The 19,621-nt window shown below is 37.3% G+C and overlaps 1 protein-coding gene across 2 annotated transcripts in view; it reads right to left on the bottom strand.

The window, feature by feature from the left end:
• The window catches only part of IRAG2 (inositol 1,4,5-triphosphate receptor associated 2), a 134,315-nt gene that overhangs the window by 46,155 nt on the left and 68,539 nt on the right, over positions 1-19,621 (bottom strand). The window contains exons 17-18 of one of the 2 annotated variants that reach the window (XM_047866803.1): positions 4,748-4,862; positions 4,134-4,296 (exon numbers count right to left, since the gene is read on the bottom strand). In XM_047866803.1, the coding sequence (XP_047722759.1) occupies positions 4,134-4,296; positions 4,748-4,862 (278 nt within the window). Of the gene's footprint in view, positions 1-4,133; positions 4,297-4,747; positions 4,863-19,621 lie in introns of those variants that run through there. The other variant, XM_047866802.1, reaches the window with a different exon arrangement.

Below are 19,621 nucleotides of genomic sequence, written 5' to 3'. Positions count from 1 at the left end.
GTCGGTTAAGCATCCAACTCTTGATTTCAGCTCAGGTTATCATCCCATGGTTTGGTTGGTGGGATCGAGCCCCATGTAGGTCTCTCCGCTGACAGCACGGTGCCTTCTTGGGATTCTCTCTCTCCCTCTCCCCCCTCCCCCCGTACCTCCCCTGCTTTCAGACACACTCTCTCTTTCAAAATAAATAAAAACTTAAAAGCAAGAAAGATCAGAGGCTGATCCCTGTAGTGGAGGAGGTGGGAGAAGGACAGTAACTGGAAAGTAGCACAAGGGAACTTTCTGGGGTTATAGAAGTTCTGTGTTTCGATGTGCATTTGGCAAACTGGTTAAACACTACACTTAAGATCTGAACATTTCAGGATAGGTTAATTGTGCATCAAAAAATGAACATAAAAATTGTAAGACCAAAAATAACTGAGTTTATGAGATAAACACAGTTCGGGAGAGATCACTAAAAACGCACATGTACCACTGTAACCAGAGCACTGACCAACACAATTATAAACTATTAGTGCCTTGGGAGGAAATGTGGATCACTGAGACATGTATCTTAAGATGACTGACTAAAGGCTGCCTCACAGGATAATACAAACGTACAATAACAAAAGCATGGAGAGCTGACGACATTCAAATGGGATAGTGCTGGTGGCGTGCTAAGAAAATGCAGATGGAAGTAGAACTCTTGGGCAGCAGGACTGCTAAAGAGAACACAGGAGGGACTACAGTCTGCCACAAGCCAGAGCTCTGCAAGGCTGGGTGCACCTCTCTGGGGAGGGAGGCCCAGGTGCAGACCCTTGATTTTAATTTTCTTAAAGTAAAGCTAAAAGGGCTCCTGCTGCCTGTGAGCAGCCAAAGCCGAATGCTTCTTCCTTCCCTGTCGAAGGTTACAATTCCATGCCTACCAACCCAGATCCTATTCCCAGGAAAATCATGAATGAAACGACATAACTTCCATATTATGCTCACATGTCATTATCCATTTGCCGATGGTGAATGAGGTAATGCATGTGGGAGAAACGTGCTCTATCAGAACAGACTCTGCCAGGTATGACCAAGCACTAGCTAGTGTTTTGCATGTGTTATTTATAAACTACTGCATTTTCTGGAAGAGGATACGGAGACTCAGAGAGGTAAAGTGATTTGCCCAACATTATCCAGTTTCTCATTTGTAGACTTAGAATCAGAATGTAGGTTTGACTTCAAATACCATGCTCTTAATCATTATGCTATACTGCCTCCTAGATTATTTCATCCATTTCTGCATCCTACATTTGGGAAAATTTAGTCCCCCATCCCATCAGAGCTGTTGAGCAAGCTTTTTCTGACTTTGGGTTTTTCCCTCGGTTCTCAGCTCAACACCTATCTTTAAGTGTCTGAATCACGTGAACCCTTCTTTCTTGTCTCATTTCCCTCTTGTGTACTAGTGGCTCAAGACAAGTGGCCCTCATCTTGCATCCATCCTCAAAGCCAGATGGCTCTTATCTGTCCCATACCTCGTGCCATTCATGCTAGGGATGGCAAGTCAGAAGAGAGTTTCCAGTGAGATCATCTAGGTGAAAGCCTTCTCTAAACTATAAAGTTAATAGAGACACTATGCTCAAATAAGGAATTTATGATATACAGGAGCTTCTCGGGTTCTCTTGCCAAGGAAATATTTATAATGTCTAAAGGAAATTAATTCCCTCATCATTGATTACATCAGGGACTCAATCAAGATTTCATGTGGGACAGGGGCAAGAAGAGGATGAACAGCAAAGAGGTGATATTTTGGATTAGATCAAGTGGTCTATGTTTTGTGTACATTAGAGTCACTCTAATGTGTTGGGTAAATACCCTAGATCTAAGAAGCCTTTTTATTCCCTTTCAAAACAAAAATCCACTTATACATCTAGAATGGCCTTTGTTAACAAGATACTTAGATACATATGTAGGTAAGAAGCAAAAGAAAGAAAATATGTAAGGAACCATTCCAGAAACTTAGCAGTTATAATGGCATATTTCATGAAGGAAAGCATGTACACTAAGAAATAAGTCCAGTCCTGGTGGCAGCTGAAAGCTTGAATATTACTTATTCAATATTAAGTTCAGGACTTCTAATCAAATGTCATAAACAACTTCCTAGTTTCAGTTTATGAACACTGTCATTGACCTTAACATTTGGACCAAATAACTGAATCTGCACCCAATTTGCTAATGAACCATTCTTAGATACAACAGAAAGTAATTGCCTTAAACACTTAATAAATGTATTAAGCTAACCAGAAAGTTTCAGAAGAGCTAAATGGATTTGAATATTTTTGTTTTCTGACTCAGAATTCAAAAGTCTGACTCAGAATTCAAACAGCATGTGGTGGCAGTGGTAATGGTGGAATGTGCCAGGATGTGTTTATGTGATAACTGTCCTACCTCGCTGACATTTATTCACAGTCTATCTGGAAAATCTGCTGTACAGAACATCTCAAAAATATGTGCTACCTAAATTTCCCTCTTGTTGCAAGGTTGATTTTAACGGGCATTTTTAGAAAAATTCTCATAAGTAAATGGTCTTCAGGGTAAAATCTTGATATGTAAGCCTTCTATGGGCAGCAAAAGATACAATCAAGTACAAGAAGTTCAAAAAGCCAGGCAGGTTGTGAGAAACTCAAGATAGAAAGGAAACATCCACTCTACTTTATTCAGCCAGAAAACAAAACAAAACAAAACAAAAACACATGCCTGCGACTCAGGGTAGCTTTCATATTCTGTTTTTAATAATGTTTGGACCAATAAACTGGGGAAGACAAGAGCAAGTTCATAATATCAAGAAGGTATATTTTGGAATAAGTTTAAAAAATTGACTCTTCCAACAAGGTACTATAAGGAAATCAAGGTGGGGGGAGTTGGAGGAGGAGATAAATTCTTATTTTTATAAAACAGTGGGTATAATGCTGATTTAATCAAAGATAAATATAACTGAAGCAAAAGATTAGTCCTCTAAGCACAGTGTCTAAAGCAAAAATACCATAAGCCAAATTTGGAATGCTTTGTTATTCACATCTCAACATGAACACTTCTAATCACAAGGGAACCTTCTCATACCTTCTGAGCAATCATAAAATAATATATAGATTATGTCATTTAAAGCCGCACACTGTCTGATGGAGTAAACTGATAGTTAGAATTACTGAAAACTAGCAAGGTCTGCAAGGTTTAAAAATTATAATAAAATATTGAATAATTACTGTTATGTTAGAACTAGCCAAGTCCTTTAAACTTTTAAACAGCTTTCTCAGAGAGCAATAGAAAGGCTACAAAACAAACAAACCCAAGACTGAAAATCTCCATCTCTATTTCACCTGAAGCTTATAATTCATTTGTTTGTCACCCAAACCAATAACTGTTTCTAAAAAGAATATTTAGCTGACCAGATAGAACAAAAAGCTAGCCAAATAAAGGCAATTGTCTGATAAATGCTCAAATAAGTAAGCTTTATTTTTACCAAATTATCTTTCTAGAATAAAATAAGCTTATGAATAATCTGCCAACTCTCATTTGACACTTGTCTCTTCAACTAAGTCCTTAGTAAACATTTATCTACTTTTAGGTAATACAGAAAAATACTTAATATTCTAATTGTTTAAAGCAAAATATATATGTAAAGAACACATTAAAATTTAAAAAGCATTCTCATATATTTAATATTTGGATACACTGAATTCGTAAGTATTTTGCCCCCTAAGATAACTACTTAAAAGAAAATAGAGAGGCAGGTCCTTTTCTACCATGTCTTGAGTACAAGTGAGCTAATAAAATCAGAGTAGAATATGTAAGCTATTTGTGATTTCAAATATCCCATGCATACAAGATTTTTTTCCTTGTTTACTTTTACAGATATTGAGAACGTTAATTTTTAAAGAAATAGCAGTCAGGGCCAAATCTAGCTCATCATAAAAGATCTGAAAGGGAAAGTTAATCGTTAAATCAATCTACTTAGTCACTAGGCAAGCCTCTCTGGAAGCCCACAACTCTGCCTTCTGGAACCATTTGGTTGTCATAAATACAATAATAACACAGCAGCTGTAATCTACAAAAATGGCTGTAGTCCTTTTTCTCAGGTGGACTGAATTGGGACATAACAAATATTTGCTACTCACTTTTCAATTTTCTTGTCTTCCGCTCAAGTGTCTGGCAAGTATTCACTAACTCAGTATTTATAGTCTGAAGATTCCGTTGTTCCGAAATTGCGTCCTCTAATTTATGCAGCAAAGACTTAGCTTTGTCACTGGCTGAGTGGGCTGCCCGATCTCGATCCTCAACCTGGACACGTACAGTTAATGCTGGATTTTAGCAGGGTGGCCAGGAAAGAAAGCAATTGAGCGCTCACTGTTACTATGCACACGAAACTGAAAATGTGCTTTTCTTCTCAGGGAAGTGATAAGCCTCTACTGAACTTCTGCAATTCTGTGTTTGCATGGGCTTTGTATGCCTGAGCTATTTCTTCAGCGGTAAAAGTCCTGATATGTCAAGCTGCCTCTTTCTGCAAAGATGCCTCTTTTCATCAGTAGGCTGTTGACACCGCCTTTTTTACAACTCCCCGTTACTTCCTCCGCTCGCTGCTGGTCGCCAGGGACTGAACTTCGCAGTTCCTCTTTGTTTTTTTGGTTTTTGTTTTTTTTTTTTCTGTTCCTCCTCTGTTTTTTACTTCATGGTTTCAAAGACATCTGAGGAAACTTCCCTTTGAACATAAAGTGGTCAAAGGCCACCCTACCTGCTCTTCTCCATCCTCCAGCCATGGGCTGGTTCCGTGGACCTTCTTCCTAAGGTCAGCTTCCGGGTTGACAGCATCTTCTTGCAGTTGTTCAAGGGTTTCTAGTTGTTTCTGCCTGGAGTTAAAAAAAAAAAAAAAAAAAAAAAAAAAGGTCCAAACCGCAAGCTATCAGTGACATTTCAACTAAGAGTCACCCCTGGGAAGTTGTGACAAATTGAGACTTAATATACTTCCTCAGAGATCAGAGGAAAAAGTGAAAGTATTTACATACATATATAAATACTTGACAAATAGAGAATTTTAACCAAAGCAATCATATCGATCAGTTGGCCTGATACCCCTACTTTACAGATAAGGGTATTTGATCTCCTATTTTACACTGGAATATTCAGTTTCCCACAAACTACATTCATAGTAGTTAGTATCAGTCACCAATTGCTTAGATGGTGGCACAATGAGATCACTGTAAGAGGTGGAATATTTACACATCATAGCTAGCCTTTTTTTTTTTCCTGAAAAAAAGAGAGAAAAGAAAAAGAAGGAAAAAGAAACAAAAAAGAAAAGAAATAAGAGCTTTGTTTCATGATCTTGGCCTTTTCTAAGAGTTGCCCATCATGGTAAATCATGAGTATAGGAAGGGCTGCTCCCAAGCACAGATGAAACACTAGATGTTAGTATTTCCAAGTGAAGCCTTGTCTTTTCTGAAAACTTGACCCCTCTCCCTTTCTTCCTCACTCCAAATCTCTTAGTGTTATTATGTTACCTCTCTTTTGGATCCAACCCTAATCCTCCAAATACATTAAAATGCACCTGCTCTCAGTTAGCTGGTATTATTTAAACCATGTTATGTATCAATATGTCCATGACTATCTGGAAACAACTGAATAAGGACCTTAGCTCAAAGGGATAATAAACTCTGGGAGCTTCAAAGCAGTGAGGAAAGCACTATCAGGTTTAGGCCTTTTGCATGCCTCTCAAACGTTAACAGAGTCAGAATCTCATTGTATATTTACATAAATCTATCCCTAACTACAAGAAGAATCACATGAGAGACCAGGATGGTTACATAGAATGCTTACCATCATGGAAAACTAGCAAATAAAGCTCTAAAGAAAAATAAGAACTACCTAAACAAACAATATATTGAGCTTTATTTAATACCTTATAGTTAGTCTTTCCTTTTGTAAATTGTGGCAAAAATATTAAATATGAGATCTATCCCCTTAACACATTTTTAAGTGTTTGTTAACTATAGGCACAGTGTGGTATAGCAGATCGCTAGAAATTACTTGTCTTGGTAACTGAAGCTTTATATCCATTACATTGCAACTCTCCATTCCCCCTTCCTCTAGTCCCTGGAAACCACCATTCAACTTTCTGCTTCTATGAGTTTGACAATTGTAAATACCTCATAGAAGTGTAATCATGACATTTGTCCTTCTGTGACTGGTTAATTTCACTTAGCATAATATCCTCAGGATTTATCCATTTATCACATATGACAAAATTTCCTTCTTTTTAAAGACTGAATAATATTCCATTTTACACACACACACACACACACACACACACGTATATATTTTATTTACCATGGATATTTAGGTTGTTTCTACATCTTGATTATCATGAATAATGCTGCAATAAACATGGGTATGTAAATATATCTTCAAGATTTTGCTTTGAATTCTTTTTTTTAATTTTTTTTAACGTTTATTTTTGAAACAGAGAGAGACAGAGCATGAACGGGGGAGGGGCAGAGAGAGAGGAAGACACAGAACCGGAAGCAGGCTCCAGGCTCCGAGCCATCAGCCCAGAGCCCGACACGGGGCTCGAACTCACTGACCGTGAGATCGTGACCTGAGCTGAAGTTGGACGCTCAACCGACTGAGCCACCCAGGCGCCCCGCTTTGAATTCTTTTGAACATATACCCAGAAGCGGGAATGCTGGATCATTTGGTAGTTCTATTTTTAATTTTTTGAGGAAACTCCATACTGTTTTCCATAGCAGTTGCCCTCTTTTACATTTCTACCAACAGTGTACAGAGTTTTAATGCTCTACATCTTTGCCTACATTTGGTATCTTTTTGTGTTTTTTGGTTTTTAATAATAGCCTTCCCTGGGGCGCCTGGGTGGCGCAGTCGGTTAAGCGTCCGATTTCAGCCAGGTCACGATCTCGCGGTCCGGGAGTTTGAGCCCCGCGTCAGGCTCTGGGCTGATGGCTCAAAGCCTGGAGCCTGTTTCCGATTCTGTGTCTCCCTCTCTCTCTGCCCCTCCCCCATTCATGCTCTGTCTCTCTCTGTCCCAAAAATAAATAAACGTTGAAAAAAAAATTAAAAAAAAAAAATAGCCTTCCCTAACAGGTATGATTCATTCATCATTGTGAAAGACTCATTGTGGGTTTTATTTGCATTTCCCTGATGACAAGTGATGTTGATCACCTTCTCATATACCTTTTGGTCAACTGTAGGTCTTCTTTGGAAAAATGTCTATTCAAGTCCTTTGCTATTTTTAAATTGGGTTATTTTGTTGTTGTTACTGAGTTGTAGTAGTTCTTCATGTATTTTGAATACCCTTATCAGATATATGGTTTACAAAAATTTTCTTTCATTCATAGGTTACCTTTTCTCTGTTAATTCCTTTGTTGTTCAGAAGCTGTTTCATCTGATGTAGATCCACTTATCTAGCTTTACTTGACTTGCTTCTGCTTTTGATGTCATAGCCAAGGCCAATGTCATGAAGATTTTCCCCCAAGTTTTATTCTAGGAGTTTTACAGTTTTAGGTCATATATTTAAGTCTTTAATCCATATTGAGTTGATTTTTGTATGTGGTATGTAGCAAGGTTCACCTTCATTCTTTTTGCATGTGAATATCCAGTTTTCCCAACACCATTTGTTGAAAGGACTATCCTTTCTCCACTGTGTATTGTTGACACCCTAGTCAAAGATGACTTGGCCATTTACACATGGCCATATTATTTCTGGGCACTCTATTCTGTTCTCTCTTTAGGCTAGTACATACTTTTTGAATTACCATAGCTTTGAAATAGATATCTTAAAATAAGGAAGTGTGATACCTCCAGCTTTATGATTCTTTCTCAAGATTGTTTTGGCTATTCAAGATCCTTTGTGGTTCCATATGAACATCAGAATTATTTTTTCTATTACTGTAGAAAATACGATTAGGATTTTGATTGGTATTGCACTGAATCTGTATATCACTTTGGGTAATATGGACCTTTTGACATTATTAAGTCTTCTAATCTATGAATACAGATGTCTTCACTTATTTGTACCTTCTTTAATTTCTTTCAGCAATGTTTTATAGTTTCACCTCCTTATTAAATTCATTGCTATTTTATTCTTTGGATACTGTTTTAAATGAGATTGTTTTTCCAACTTCCTTTTTAGATAGTTCATTGTTAGTGTATAGAAATGCATCTGATTTTTATATGTTAATTTTGTATGTATGCTGGAACTTTGCTGTATTTATTTTTGAGAGAGAGGCTGAGAGAAAGGGAGACAGAGATTCAAAGCAGACTCTGCACTACTAGTGCAGAGCCTGACACAGGGCTCAAACTCATGAACTGCGAGACCATGACCTGAGCTAAAGACCCAGACCCTCAACTGACAGAGCCAACTGAGCCAAAGGTGCCCTATGTATAAGATCATGTCTGTAAATACAGATGATTTTACTGCTTCCTTTCCAATATGGATGCCTTTTGTTTCTTTTTCTTGCTTAATTGTTCTGGCTAAGGACTTCTAGGAGTATGTTTCTTAGTAGTGGTGAGAGTGGACATGCTTGCCTTGGTTCTGATCTTAGACAAAAAGCTTTTAGTCTTTTGAGTATGGTATTCGCTGTGTGCTTTTCATTTATGGCCTTTATTATGCTGAGTCATTTCTATTTCTAGTATTTTGAATATTTTTATCATGAAAAAGTTAGATCTTGCCAAATGTTTTTCTACATCATTTCAGATGACCATGTGATATATATCTTTCATTCTGTTAATGGAGTATATCACATTAATTTATTTGTGTATGTTGAACCATCCTTACATCCCAGGGATAAATCTTACATGGTCATCATGTATTATTGTTTTTGATACCTTATTGAAGTTGATTGCTAGTATTTTGTTGCACCTATACTCATCAGGAATATTGACCTGTAGTTTTCTTTGCTTGTAGTACCTTTGGTTTTGGTGTCAGCAAAAAATTGACCTCACTAAAAGAATGGGGAAGTGGTTTCTCCTCTATGATTTTTTGAAAGTTTCAAAAGACACCACCTGGTCCTGATCTTTGTTGGGTTTTTGAATACTGCTTCAATCTCCTTAGCATTTTTTGCTCTGTTCAGATTATCTTTTCCTTACTGACTCAGGCTTGCTAGGTTATATGTTCCTAAACATCCATTTCTTCAAGCTTATCCAATTATTGGTGTATGACTGCTTGCTCATAATGGTCTTTTATGATCCTTCCACCCGCCCCCACACTGTAGCATCAGTTGTAATATCTCCTCTTTTGTTTCTGATTTTATTTTAATCTACTTTTTCTTAGTCTAGTTATAGGTTTGTCAATTATATCTTCAAAAAACACAACTCGGGGGTGCCTGGGTGGCTCAGTCGGTTGGGCATCCAACTTTGGCTCAGGTCACGATCTCGTGGTCTGTGAGTTCGAGCCCTGCATCAGGCTCTGGGCTGATGGCTCAGAGCCTGGAGCCTGCTTCGGATTCTGTGTCTCCTCCTCTCTCTGCCCCTTCCCCGTTCATGCTCTGTCTCTGTCTCTCAAAAATGAATAAACGTTAAAAAAATTTTTTTTTAAATAAAAAAATAAAAAACACAACTCAGACTTTCAGGAAATATGGGAGAAGAGGAGGATCCTAGGCTCACCTAATCCCACAGATATGCCCAGATAACACACACATCAGTGTAAATAAGCCATAAAGTGACCCAAACACTGAAAGAATAGACTTTCCACAGCTAAATGTAGAAAAGAGGCCACAATGAAGAGAGTAGGAAGGGCAGAGACATGGTCAGGAGCCAAAATGACTCATGGGACTGTCTGTTGGAAGGAAGGATGCCACTGGCACAGAGAGGGGAGAGAAGGAGACCCCACACCAAGCATCTCAGGCATGGGGGAGCCACAGTGGGAAGATGAATTCCCATAACGTTGGGCTTTGAAAACAAGAGGGGCCTAATAGTCCTACCAAGATACAGCATAGAAGCAGCAGTTTGAAATATACCCGGGGTATATGGGAGGGAGAGTTATTCACTTATCTCAGAGCAGGTGCTGGAGGGGCAGGGATCTTTGGAAGAGTTCTCCAAGAACTGCTCTGACTGCAGTCCTTACCCACCAATGACAGCTTCTCATGGGACACCAAAGGTAGAGAACCTTGAAGTTTGGTGCTACTACAGGTCTGGCAAAGTCCTGGTCTGGGACAAATCCAGCCCAGGTGGTCCCAGACTGGCCCATTAACAAAACAAGTACCAAACTATGACCACAGCAGGCAAGGAGAGCCATCGCAGATGACTAGATTGAAGGCAAATGTTGCTCAGCCTTATTACCAGTGTACATGCAACACACATAGGAAACACTCCTGAAGGATCAGGTTCTGGTAAACAGGGGACATGGCACTGCGGAGCTCCACAGGATGTCTTCTCCATAAGGCCACTACTTTCAAGAGCAGGAGACACTGCTGACCTTCCTAACATATAGAAAGAGACACAGAGAATTAGACAAAAAGAAAAAAAGAAAAAAGAGAGAGACAGAGGATTATGTCCCAAATGAAAGAACAAGTCAAAATGACATCAAAAGACCTAAACAAAACAGAGATAATATGCCTGTTAGAGAATTTAAAATAATGGTAATAATGGTACTCAATGGACTTGAGAAAAGATTGGAGGATTTCAGTGAGACACTCAACAAAGAGATAGAAAACATAAAATAGAACCAACCAGAGATAAACAGCTCAATAACTGAAATTTAAAACACATTAGGTAGAAGAAGGGGAGAAGATGGCAGCATAGGATGATGCTGGGTTCACCTCGTCCTGCTGATCACTTAGATTCCACCCACATCTGCCTAATTTACCCCAATAACCACCAGAAGACTAGCAGAATGGACTATCTGGAGCCAAGCATAGACAAGAGGCCCACGGAAGAGGGTAGGAAGGGTGGAGAGGCAGTAAGCACTACACGAACTGGTAGGAGGGAGCCGGGGAGGTGGAGGGGCAGCCCACCCGGCAAGTCAGAGCCCCCGAGTCTGGCTTGCAAAAGCAGAGGGGCCGGACTCCATGAGTTCTGACAGCCAGCGGGACTTAACATCTGGAATGTTATAAGTCAACAGCTCTGCTCGGAGAGCAGGAGGGTGAGAGGACAATGGGAGGGAGAGGTGTTGAGCCCCGGGAGGACAGAGTTCAGCTCGGCAGGGAACCAAGGCGCTGGCCAGTGCCATCTCCCTCTCCCATGCCCCAGCTGAAATCCCAAATGGAACCAGTTTCTGTCACCGAACTTTCTTGCACTGCACAAACACCCAACGCTGTGCTTCTGTGGATCCATCCCTCCAACGGGTCTGGCCTGGCAGCTCAGAGCATGGAGCCTGTTTCAGATTCTGTGTCTCCCTCTTTCTCTGACCCTCCCCTGTTCATGCTCTCTGTCTCAAAAATAAATAAATGTTAAAAAAAAATTTTAAAAAATAAAGCAGAGATAATACCTATCCTTCTCAAGCTATTCCAAAAAATAGAAACGGAAGGAAAATTTCCAGACTCATTCCATGAGGCCAGCGTTACTTTGATTCCTAAACCAGACAGAGACCCAGCAAATAAAGAGAGCTACAGGCCAATATCCCTGATGAATATGGATGCAAAAATTCTCAATAAGACACTATTCAACAGCATATAAAAAGAATTATTCACCATGATCAAGTGGGATTCATTCCTGGAATGCAGGGCTAGTTCAACATTCGCAAATCAATCAACGTGATACATCACATTAATAAAAGAAAAGATAAGAGCCGTAGGATCCTGCCAATCGATGCAGAAAAAGCATTTGACAAAATTCAGCATCCTTTCTTAATAAAAACCCTTGAGAAAGTCGGGATAGAAGGAACATACTTAAACATCATAAAAGCCATTTATGAAAAGCCCACAGCTAATATCATCCTCAATGGGGAAAAACTGAGAGCTTTTTCCCTGAGATCAGGAACACGACAGGGATGTCCACTCTCACTGCTGTTGTTTAACATAGTGTTGGAAGTGCTGGCATCAGCAATCAGACAACAAAAGGAAATCAAAGGCATCAAAATTGGCAAAGATGAAGTCAAGCTTTCACTTTTTGCAGATGACATGATATTATACATGGAAAACCTGATAGACTCCACCAAAAGTCTGCTAGAACTGATACATGAATTCAGCAAAGTCGCAGGATACAAAATCAATGTACAGAAATCAGTTGCATTCTTATACACTAATAATGAAGCAACGGAAAGACAAATAAAGAAACTGATCCCATTCACAATTGCACCAAGAAGCATAAAATACCTAGGAATCAACCTAACCAAAGCTGTAAAATATCTGTATGCTGACTATAAAAAGCTTATGAAGGAAATTAAAGAAGACATAAAGAAATGGAAAAACATTCCATACTCAAGGATTGGAAGAATAAATATTGTTAAAATGTCAATACTACCCAAAGCTATCTACACATTCAATGCAATCCCAATCAAAATTGCACCACCATTCTTCTCAAAGCTAGAAAAAGCAATCATAAAATTTGTATGGAACCACAAAAGACCCCAAATAGCCAAAGTAATCTTGAAGACGACCACGAAAGCAGGAGGCATCACAATCCCAGACTTCAGCATCTACTACAAAGCTGTAATCATCAAGACAGCATGGTATTGGCACAAAAACAGACACATAGACCGATGGAATAGAATAGAAACCCTAGAATTAGACCCACAAAAGTATGGCCAACTCATCTTTGACAAATCAGGAAATAATATCCAATAGAAAAAAGACAGTCTCTTTAGCAAATGGTGCTGGGAGAACTGGACAGCAACATGCAGAAGGATGAAACTAGACAACTTTCTTACATCATTCACAAAAATAAACTCAAAATGGATAAAGGACCTGAATGTGAGACAGGAAACCATCAAAACCCTAAAGGAGAAAGCAGGAAAAAACCTCTCTGACCTCAGCTGCAGCCATTTCTTACTTGACACATCCCCAAAGGCAAGGGAATTAAAAGCAAAAATGAACTATTGGGACCTCATCAAGATAAAAAGCTTCTTCACTGCATAGGAAACAATCAACAAAACTAAAAGGCAACCAATGAAATGGGAAAAGATATTTGCAAATGACATATTGGACAAAGGGCTAATATCCAAAATCTATAAAGAGCTCATCAAACTCCACACCCGGAAATCAAATAATCCAGTGAAGAAATGGGCAGAAAACATGAATAGACACTTCTCTAAAGATGTGTAAGGCCAACAGATGGCCTGACAGGTACATGAGAAGATGCTCGACATCACTCATCATCCAGGATATACAAATCAAAACCACATTGAGATACCACCTCACACCAGTCAGAATGGCTAACATGAACAACTCAGGCAACAGCCAATGTTGGTGAGGATGTGGAGAAAGAGGATCTCTTTTGCACTGCTGGTGGGAATGCAAACTGGTGCAGCCACTCTGGAAAACATGTGGAGGTTCCTTGAAAAATTAAAAATAGATCTACCCTATGACCCAGCAATAGCACTGCTAGGAATTTACCCAGTGGGTACAGGACTGCTGATGCATAGGGGCACTTGTAACCTAATGTTAATAGCAGCACTTTCAACATGATGAATGGATAAAGAAATTGTGGTTTATATACATAATGGAATACTACATGGCAATGAAAAACAATGAAATACGGCCTTTTGTAGCAACGTGGATGGAACTGGAGAGTGTTATGCTAAGTGAAATAAATCATACAGAGAAGGACAGATACCATATGTTTTCATTCTTATGTGGATCCTGAGAAACTTAACAGAAGACCATGGGGGAAGGGAAGAAAAAAAAAGAGGTTAGGGAGGGAGGGAGGGAGCCAAAACATAAGAGACTCTTAAAGACTGAGAACAAACTGAGTGTTGATGGGGGGTGGGAGGGAGGGGAGGGTGGGTAATGGGTATTGAGGCGGACACCTGTTGGGATGAGCATTGGGTGTTGTATGGAAACCAATTTGACAATAAATTTCGTATTAAAAAAAGATAAATCAGCTGCATTATGTACAAAAAAAAATACATTAAAAGAAGCAGAACAGATCAGTGATCTGGAGGACAGAATAGTAGAAAGCAATCTAGCTGAACATGAGAAAGAAAAAAATAATAAATGAAAACAGAGTAATAGAACTCAATGACCTGATGAAGCATAATAACATTCACATCATAAGGATCCCAGAAGGAAAAGAGAGCAAAGGGGGCATAAAATACATTTGTATAAATAATCCCTGAAAACTACCTGAATCTGGGGAAGGAAACACAAATTCAGATCAATGAGGCAATGAGGAAAGTCCCGAACAAAATTGACCTAAGCAGGGCCACACCAAGACACAGAGTAATTAAGATCAAAATGTAGCAATTAAGAGCATTTTTAAAATAGCATGAGGAAAGCAAACAGTTGCATTCAAGGGAGTCCCCATAAGGCTATCCACTGATGTTTGAGCAGTCACTTTGCAGGCCAGAAAAGAGTAGAATGATATATTCAAAGTGTTCAAAGAAAAAATCTGCAACCAAGAATGCTCTATCTAGCAAAGCTATCACTCAGAATAGGAGAGATGAGGTTTTCAGAGAAAAAAAATTTAAAGAAATTTACCACTAAACAAGCCTTACAAGAAATGTTAAAGGGGACTCTTTGAGTGGAAAAGAATGACTATAAGTAGGAATGAGAAAAGTAAGATGCACTAAATCACTACAGTTAAGTGTATCTATAAAAATCAGCCAAGGGATTCACAAAGTAAGAGATGTAAAGTATGACACCATATACCTAAATTGTGGAGGGAGAGGAGTAAAAATTTAGTGCTTTTAGAATGAGTTCAAACTTAAACAACCATCAAAATACTATAGACTGCTATATCAAAAATATAATATAGAAAAACTTAATGGGAACCACAAATCAAAAGCTGGTAATAGATATGCAAAAAAAAAAAAAATGAAAAGAAAGAAATCCAAGTATATCACAAAGAAAACCAGCAAACCATGACAGAAGAAAGGAATAGAAAACTATAAAACAGTGATAAAACAAATAACAAAATGGCAATAAGTATATAATGATCAGTAATTACTTTGGATGTAAATGGACTAAAAGCTCCAATCAAAAGATGTAAGGAGATGGAGTGGATAAAAAAACAAGACCTATCTATATGCTGCCTACAAGGGACTCATTTCAGACCTAAAGACACATGCAGATTGAAAGTGAATGGATGGAAGAGCATTTATCATGTAAATGGAAGTAAAAGAAAACCAGAGGAGCAATACTTAAATCAGACAAAAAGAGACTTTAAAACAAAGACTATAAGAAGAGACAAAGAAAGACAGTATATAATCTTAAAGGGAACAATGCAAAAATAAGATTTAACAATTATAAATATTTATGCACCTAACATGGAAACATCCAAATACAAAAAGAACCTAATTACATAAAGTTAATAATCAATAGCAATACAATAATAGTAAGAGACTTTAACATCCCACTTACATGCAAGGATAGATCATCCAAACATAAAATCAACAAGAAAAGAGTGTTTTTGAATGACACATTGGACTAGATAGATCTAACAGATATATTCAGAACAGTCTATTCTAAAACAGTAAAATACACATCCTTTTCAAGTACACATAGAACAGATCACATATTAGGCCAAAAAATAAGTCTCAACAAATTCAAAATAATTGAAGTCATACTATGCATCTTTTCCAACCACAGTACCATGAAACTAGAAATCAACCACAAGAAAAAATTTCCAAAGAACGCAAATACATGGAAGTTAAATAACATGCTACTAAACAATGAATGGGTCAGCCAAGAAATCAAAGAGGAATTCAAAAATTACATGGAGACAAATGAAAGCAGAAACTAATGGTACAAAAATGTTTGGGATGTAGTAAAATCTCTTCTAACAGTAAACTTTATAGCAATACAGACCTACCACAAGAAGCAAGAAAAATCTCAAACAACCTAGCCATACATCTAAAGGAGCTAGAAAAAGAAGAACAAATTCCAAAACCAGGAGAAGGGAATAATAATAAGAGCAAAAGGAAATGAAATAGAAACAGAGAAAACAATAGAACATATCAATAAAACCAAAAACTGGTTCTTTGGAAGGATCAACAAAATTTATAAACCTTTAGCCAGACTCAAGAGAGAAAGAGAGAACTCAAAATAAGAAAGAGGAGAAATAAACACCACCACAGAAATATAAAAGCTTATAAGAGAATATTATGAAAAATTATATGCCAACAAATTGGACAACTTAGAAGAAATGGATAAATTCCTAGAAACATATACCCTCCCAAAACTGAATCAGAAGGACACAGAAAATTCAAACAGACCAGTTACCAGCAATGTGATTGAATCTGTAATTTTTTTTAAAACTCCCAACAAAGAAGTCCAGGACCAGTGGGTTTCACAGGTGAATTCTATGAAATATTTAAGGAAAAGTTAATGCCTATTCTTCTCAAACCTTTCAAAAAATAGAAGAGAAATGAAAGCTTCCAAACTCATTCTATGTGGCCAAGATTACCCTGATACCAAAACCAGATATAGACACAACAACATAAGAAAAAAAAAAAAAAAAGAAAAGAAAAAACTACAGGCCGATATTTCTAATAACCATATACACAAAAATCATCCACAAAATACTAGCAAACCAAAGCCAACAATACATTAAAAAAATCATTCACCATGATTGAGATTTATTCCTGGGATGCAAAAATAATTAAACATTCACAAATCAATCAACATGACATGTAACATTGACAAAAGATAAAAACCACATGACCATTTCAATAGATACAGAAAAAGAATTTGACAAAGTACAACATCCATTCATGATACAAACCCCCAACAAAGAAGGTTTAGAGGGAAACATACCTCAACACAATAAAGGCATATATGAATATGAATATACATATATATATATATAAAGGCATATATGAATAAATATATGAAAAAGCAACAGTTAACATCACACTCAATTGAGAAAAACGGAGCTTTCCCCCTAAGATCAGGAACAAGTCAAGGATGTCCACTCTCACCACTACTACTCAACATTGTACTTGAAGTCCTAACCATAGCAATCAAACAAGAAATAAAAGGCATCCAAATTGGTAATAAAACCTTCACTGTTTGCAGATGATATGACACTATATATAAAAAACCCTAGAGACTCTACCAAAAAACTATTAGAACTAGTAAATGAATTCAGTAAAGTTGCAGGATATAAAATCAATACACAGAAATTTTGTGTCTCTATACACTAATAATGAAGTAGCAGAAAGGGAAATGAATACAACAATCCCATTTATAATTGCACACCAAAAATAATAAAATATCTAGGAATAAACATACCAAGGAGGTGAAAGAACTATACACTGACAACTATAAAACACTGATGAAAGAAACTGAAGGACAACACAAACAAATGGAAAGATAGCCCACGCTCATGGATTGGGAGAACAAATATTGTTAAAATGTCCATATTACCCAAAGCAATCTACAGATTTAATACAATCTCTATCAAAATACCAACAGCATTTTTCACAGAGCTAGAACATGTAACCCTAAAATTTGTATGAAACCACGAAGACCCCAAATTGCCAAAGTAATCTTGAAAAAAGAACAAAATTAGTACTATCACAATCCCAGATTTCAAAATGTACTCAAATCCATAGTAGTGAAAACTGTATGGTACCAGCACAAAAATAGACACATCAATATAACAGAATAGACAGCCCAGAAATAAACCCATGTTTATATGGTTAATTAACCTATGACAAGGGAGATAAAGATATGCAGTGGGACACACACTGTCTTCAACAAATGGTGTTGGGGAAAATTGGACAGCTACACTCAAAAGAATGAAACCAGACCACTTTCGTATACCAAAAACAAAACTAAACTCAAAATGGATTAGAGACCTAAATGTAAGACCTGAAGCCATAACAATCCTAGAAGAGAGCACAGGCAATAATTTCTCTGACATCAGCTGTAGCAACATTTTTCTAGATTTGTCTCCTGAGGCAAGGGAAATAAAAGCAAAAATAAATTATTGGGAGTACATCAAAATAAAAACCTACAGCAGAGCCAAGGAAACAATCAACAAAGCTAAAAGGCAAACTATGGAATAGGAGAAAATATCTGCAAATGACATCCAATAAAGGGTTAGTATCCAAAATATATAAAGAACTTCTGCAACTCAACAGCCCAAAACAAATAATCCAATTAAAAAATGGGCAGAAGACATGAACAGACATTGCTCCAAAGACACATAGATGGCCAATGAGACATGAAAAATGCTCAGCATCACTCACCATCAGAAAAATGCAAATCAAAACCACAATGATACCACCTCATACCTGTCAGAATGGCCAAAATTAAAAATACAAGAAACAAGAAGTGTTTGCAAGGACGTGAGCTAAAAAGAATGCTGTGCACTATTGTTGGTGAGCGTACACTGTGGAAAACGGTATGGAGGTTCCCCAAAACATTAAAAAGATAATTACCATATGACCCAGTAATTCCATTACTGGGTATTTACCCAAAGAATACAAAAACGCTAATTCAAAAAGATATATGCACTCTTGTTTATTGCAACATTATTTGCAATAGCCAAATTATGGAAGTAACCTAAGTGTCCACTGATTGATGAAAGGATAAACAAGGTGTGATATATATATATATAGAGAGAGAGACACACACACACACACACACACACAAGAATATTACTCAGCCATAAAACAAGAATAAAATCTTGCCATTTGTAATAGCATGGATGGACCTAGATCTGTCAGAGAAAGAAAAATACCATGATTTCATTCATGTGGAATTTATGAAACAAAATAAATGAATAAAGGGGGAAAAAAAAAAGACAAACACACACACACAAAAACAAGTCATTTAAATATAGAGAACTGATGGTTACTAGAGGTGGGTGGGGGACGGGTGAAATAGGTGAAGGGCATAAGAATACATGTATCATGGTGAGCACTGAGCAATGGATAGAATTGTTGAACCACCATATTGTACACTTGAAACTAATAACTGTATATTCTGCTAGAGTTGAAATTATAAATTGGAGATATTTTAAAAATTAAAATTTTTAAAAGCCAACTCCGTTTTATTGATTTTTATTTAAAGAGTTTTCCTATTCTGTTTCATTTATTTATGCTCTGATCTTTATTATTTCCTTCCTTGTTCTAATTTTGATCTTAGTTCTTCTTCTTCTGGTTTCTTGAGCTACAAAGTTAGGTTGTTAACTTGAGATCTTCCTTCTTTTTAATGTAGGCACATTTGTCACCATTCACTTCTCTTTTAGTACTGCTTTTTCTGCATACTATATATTTTGATATGTTGCGCTCAATTTTGTTTGTCTCAAGGTATTTTCTAATTTCCCTTGTAATTTCTTCTTTGTGGTTTTTCAGCAGTGTGCTAATTTCTAAATATTTGTGAATTTGCCAGTTTGCTATGATTTCCGGTTCTATTCCACTGTGGTTGTAAAAGATAGCAAAATTTCCATCTTCTTAAATTTGATAAAACTTGTTTTGTGACTTAACATGTGATCCTGCAGAAAGTTCCATGTGCCCTTGAGAAGCATGTATATTCTGTAGCTATAGGGTAGA

The sequence above is a fragment of the Prionailurus viverrinus genome, chromosome B4 (genome assembly GCF_022837055.1).
Source record: "Prionailurus viverrinus isolate Anna chromosome B4, UM_Priviv_1.0, whole genome shotgun sequence".
NCBI classification, from domain to species: Eukaryota; Metazoa; Chordata; class Mammalia; order Carnivora; family Felidae; genus Prionailurus; species Prionailurus viverrinus.
Note: the sequence above shows the minus strand (reverse complement) of the source record. Positions and strands in the feature narration are given on the sequence as shown.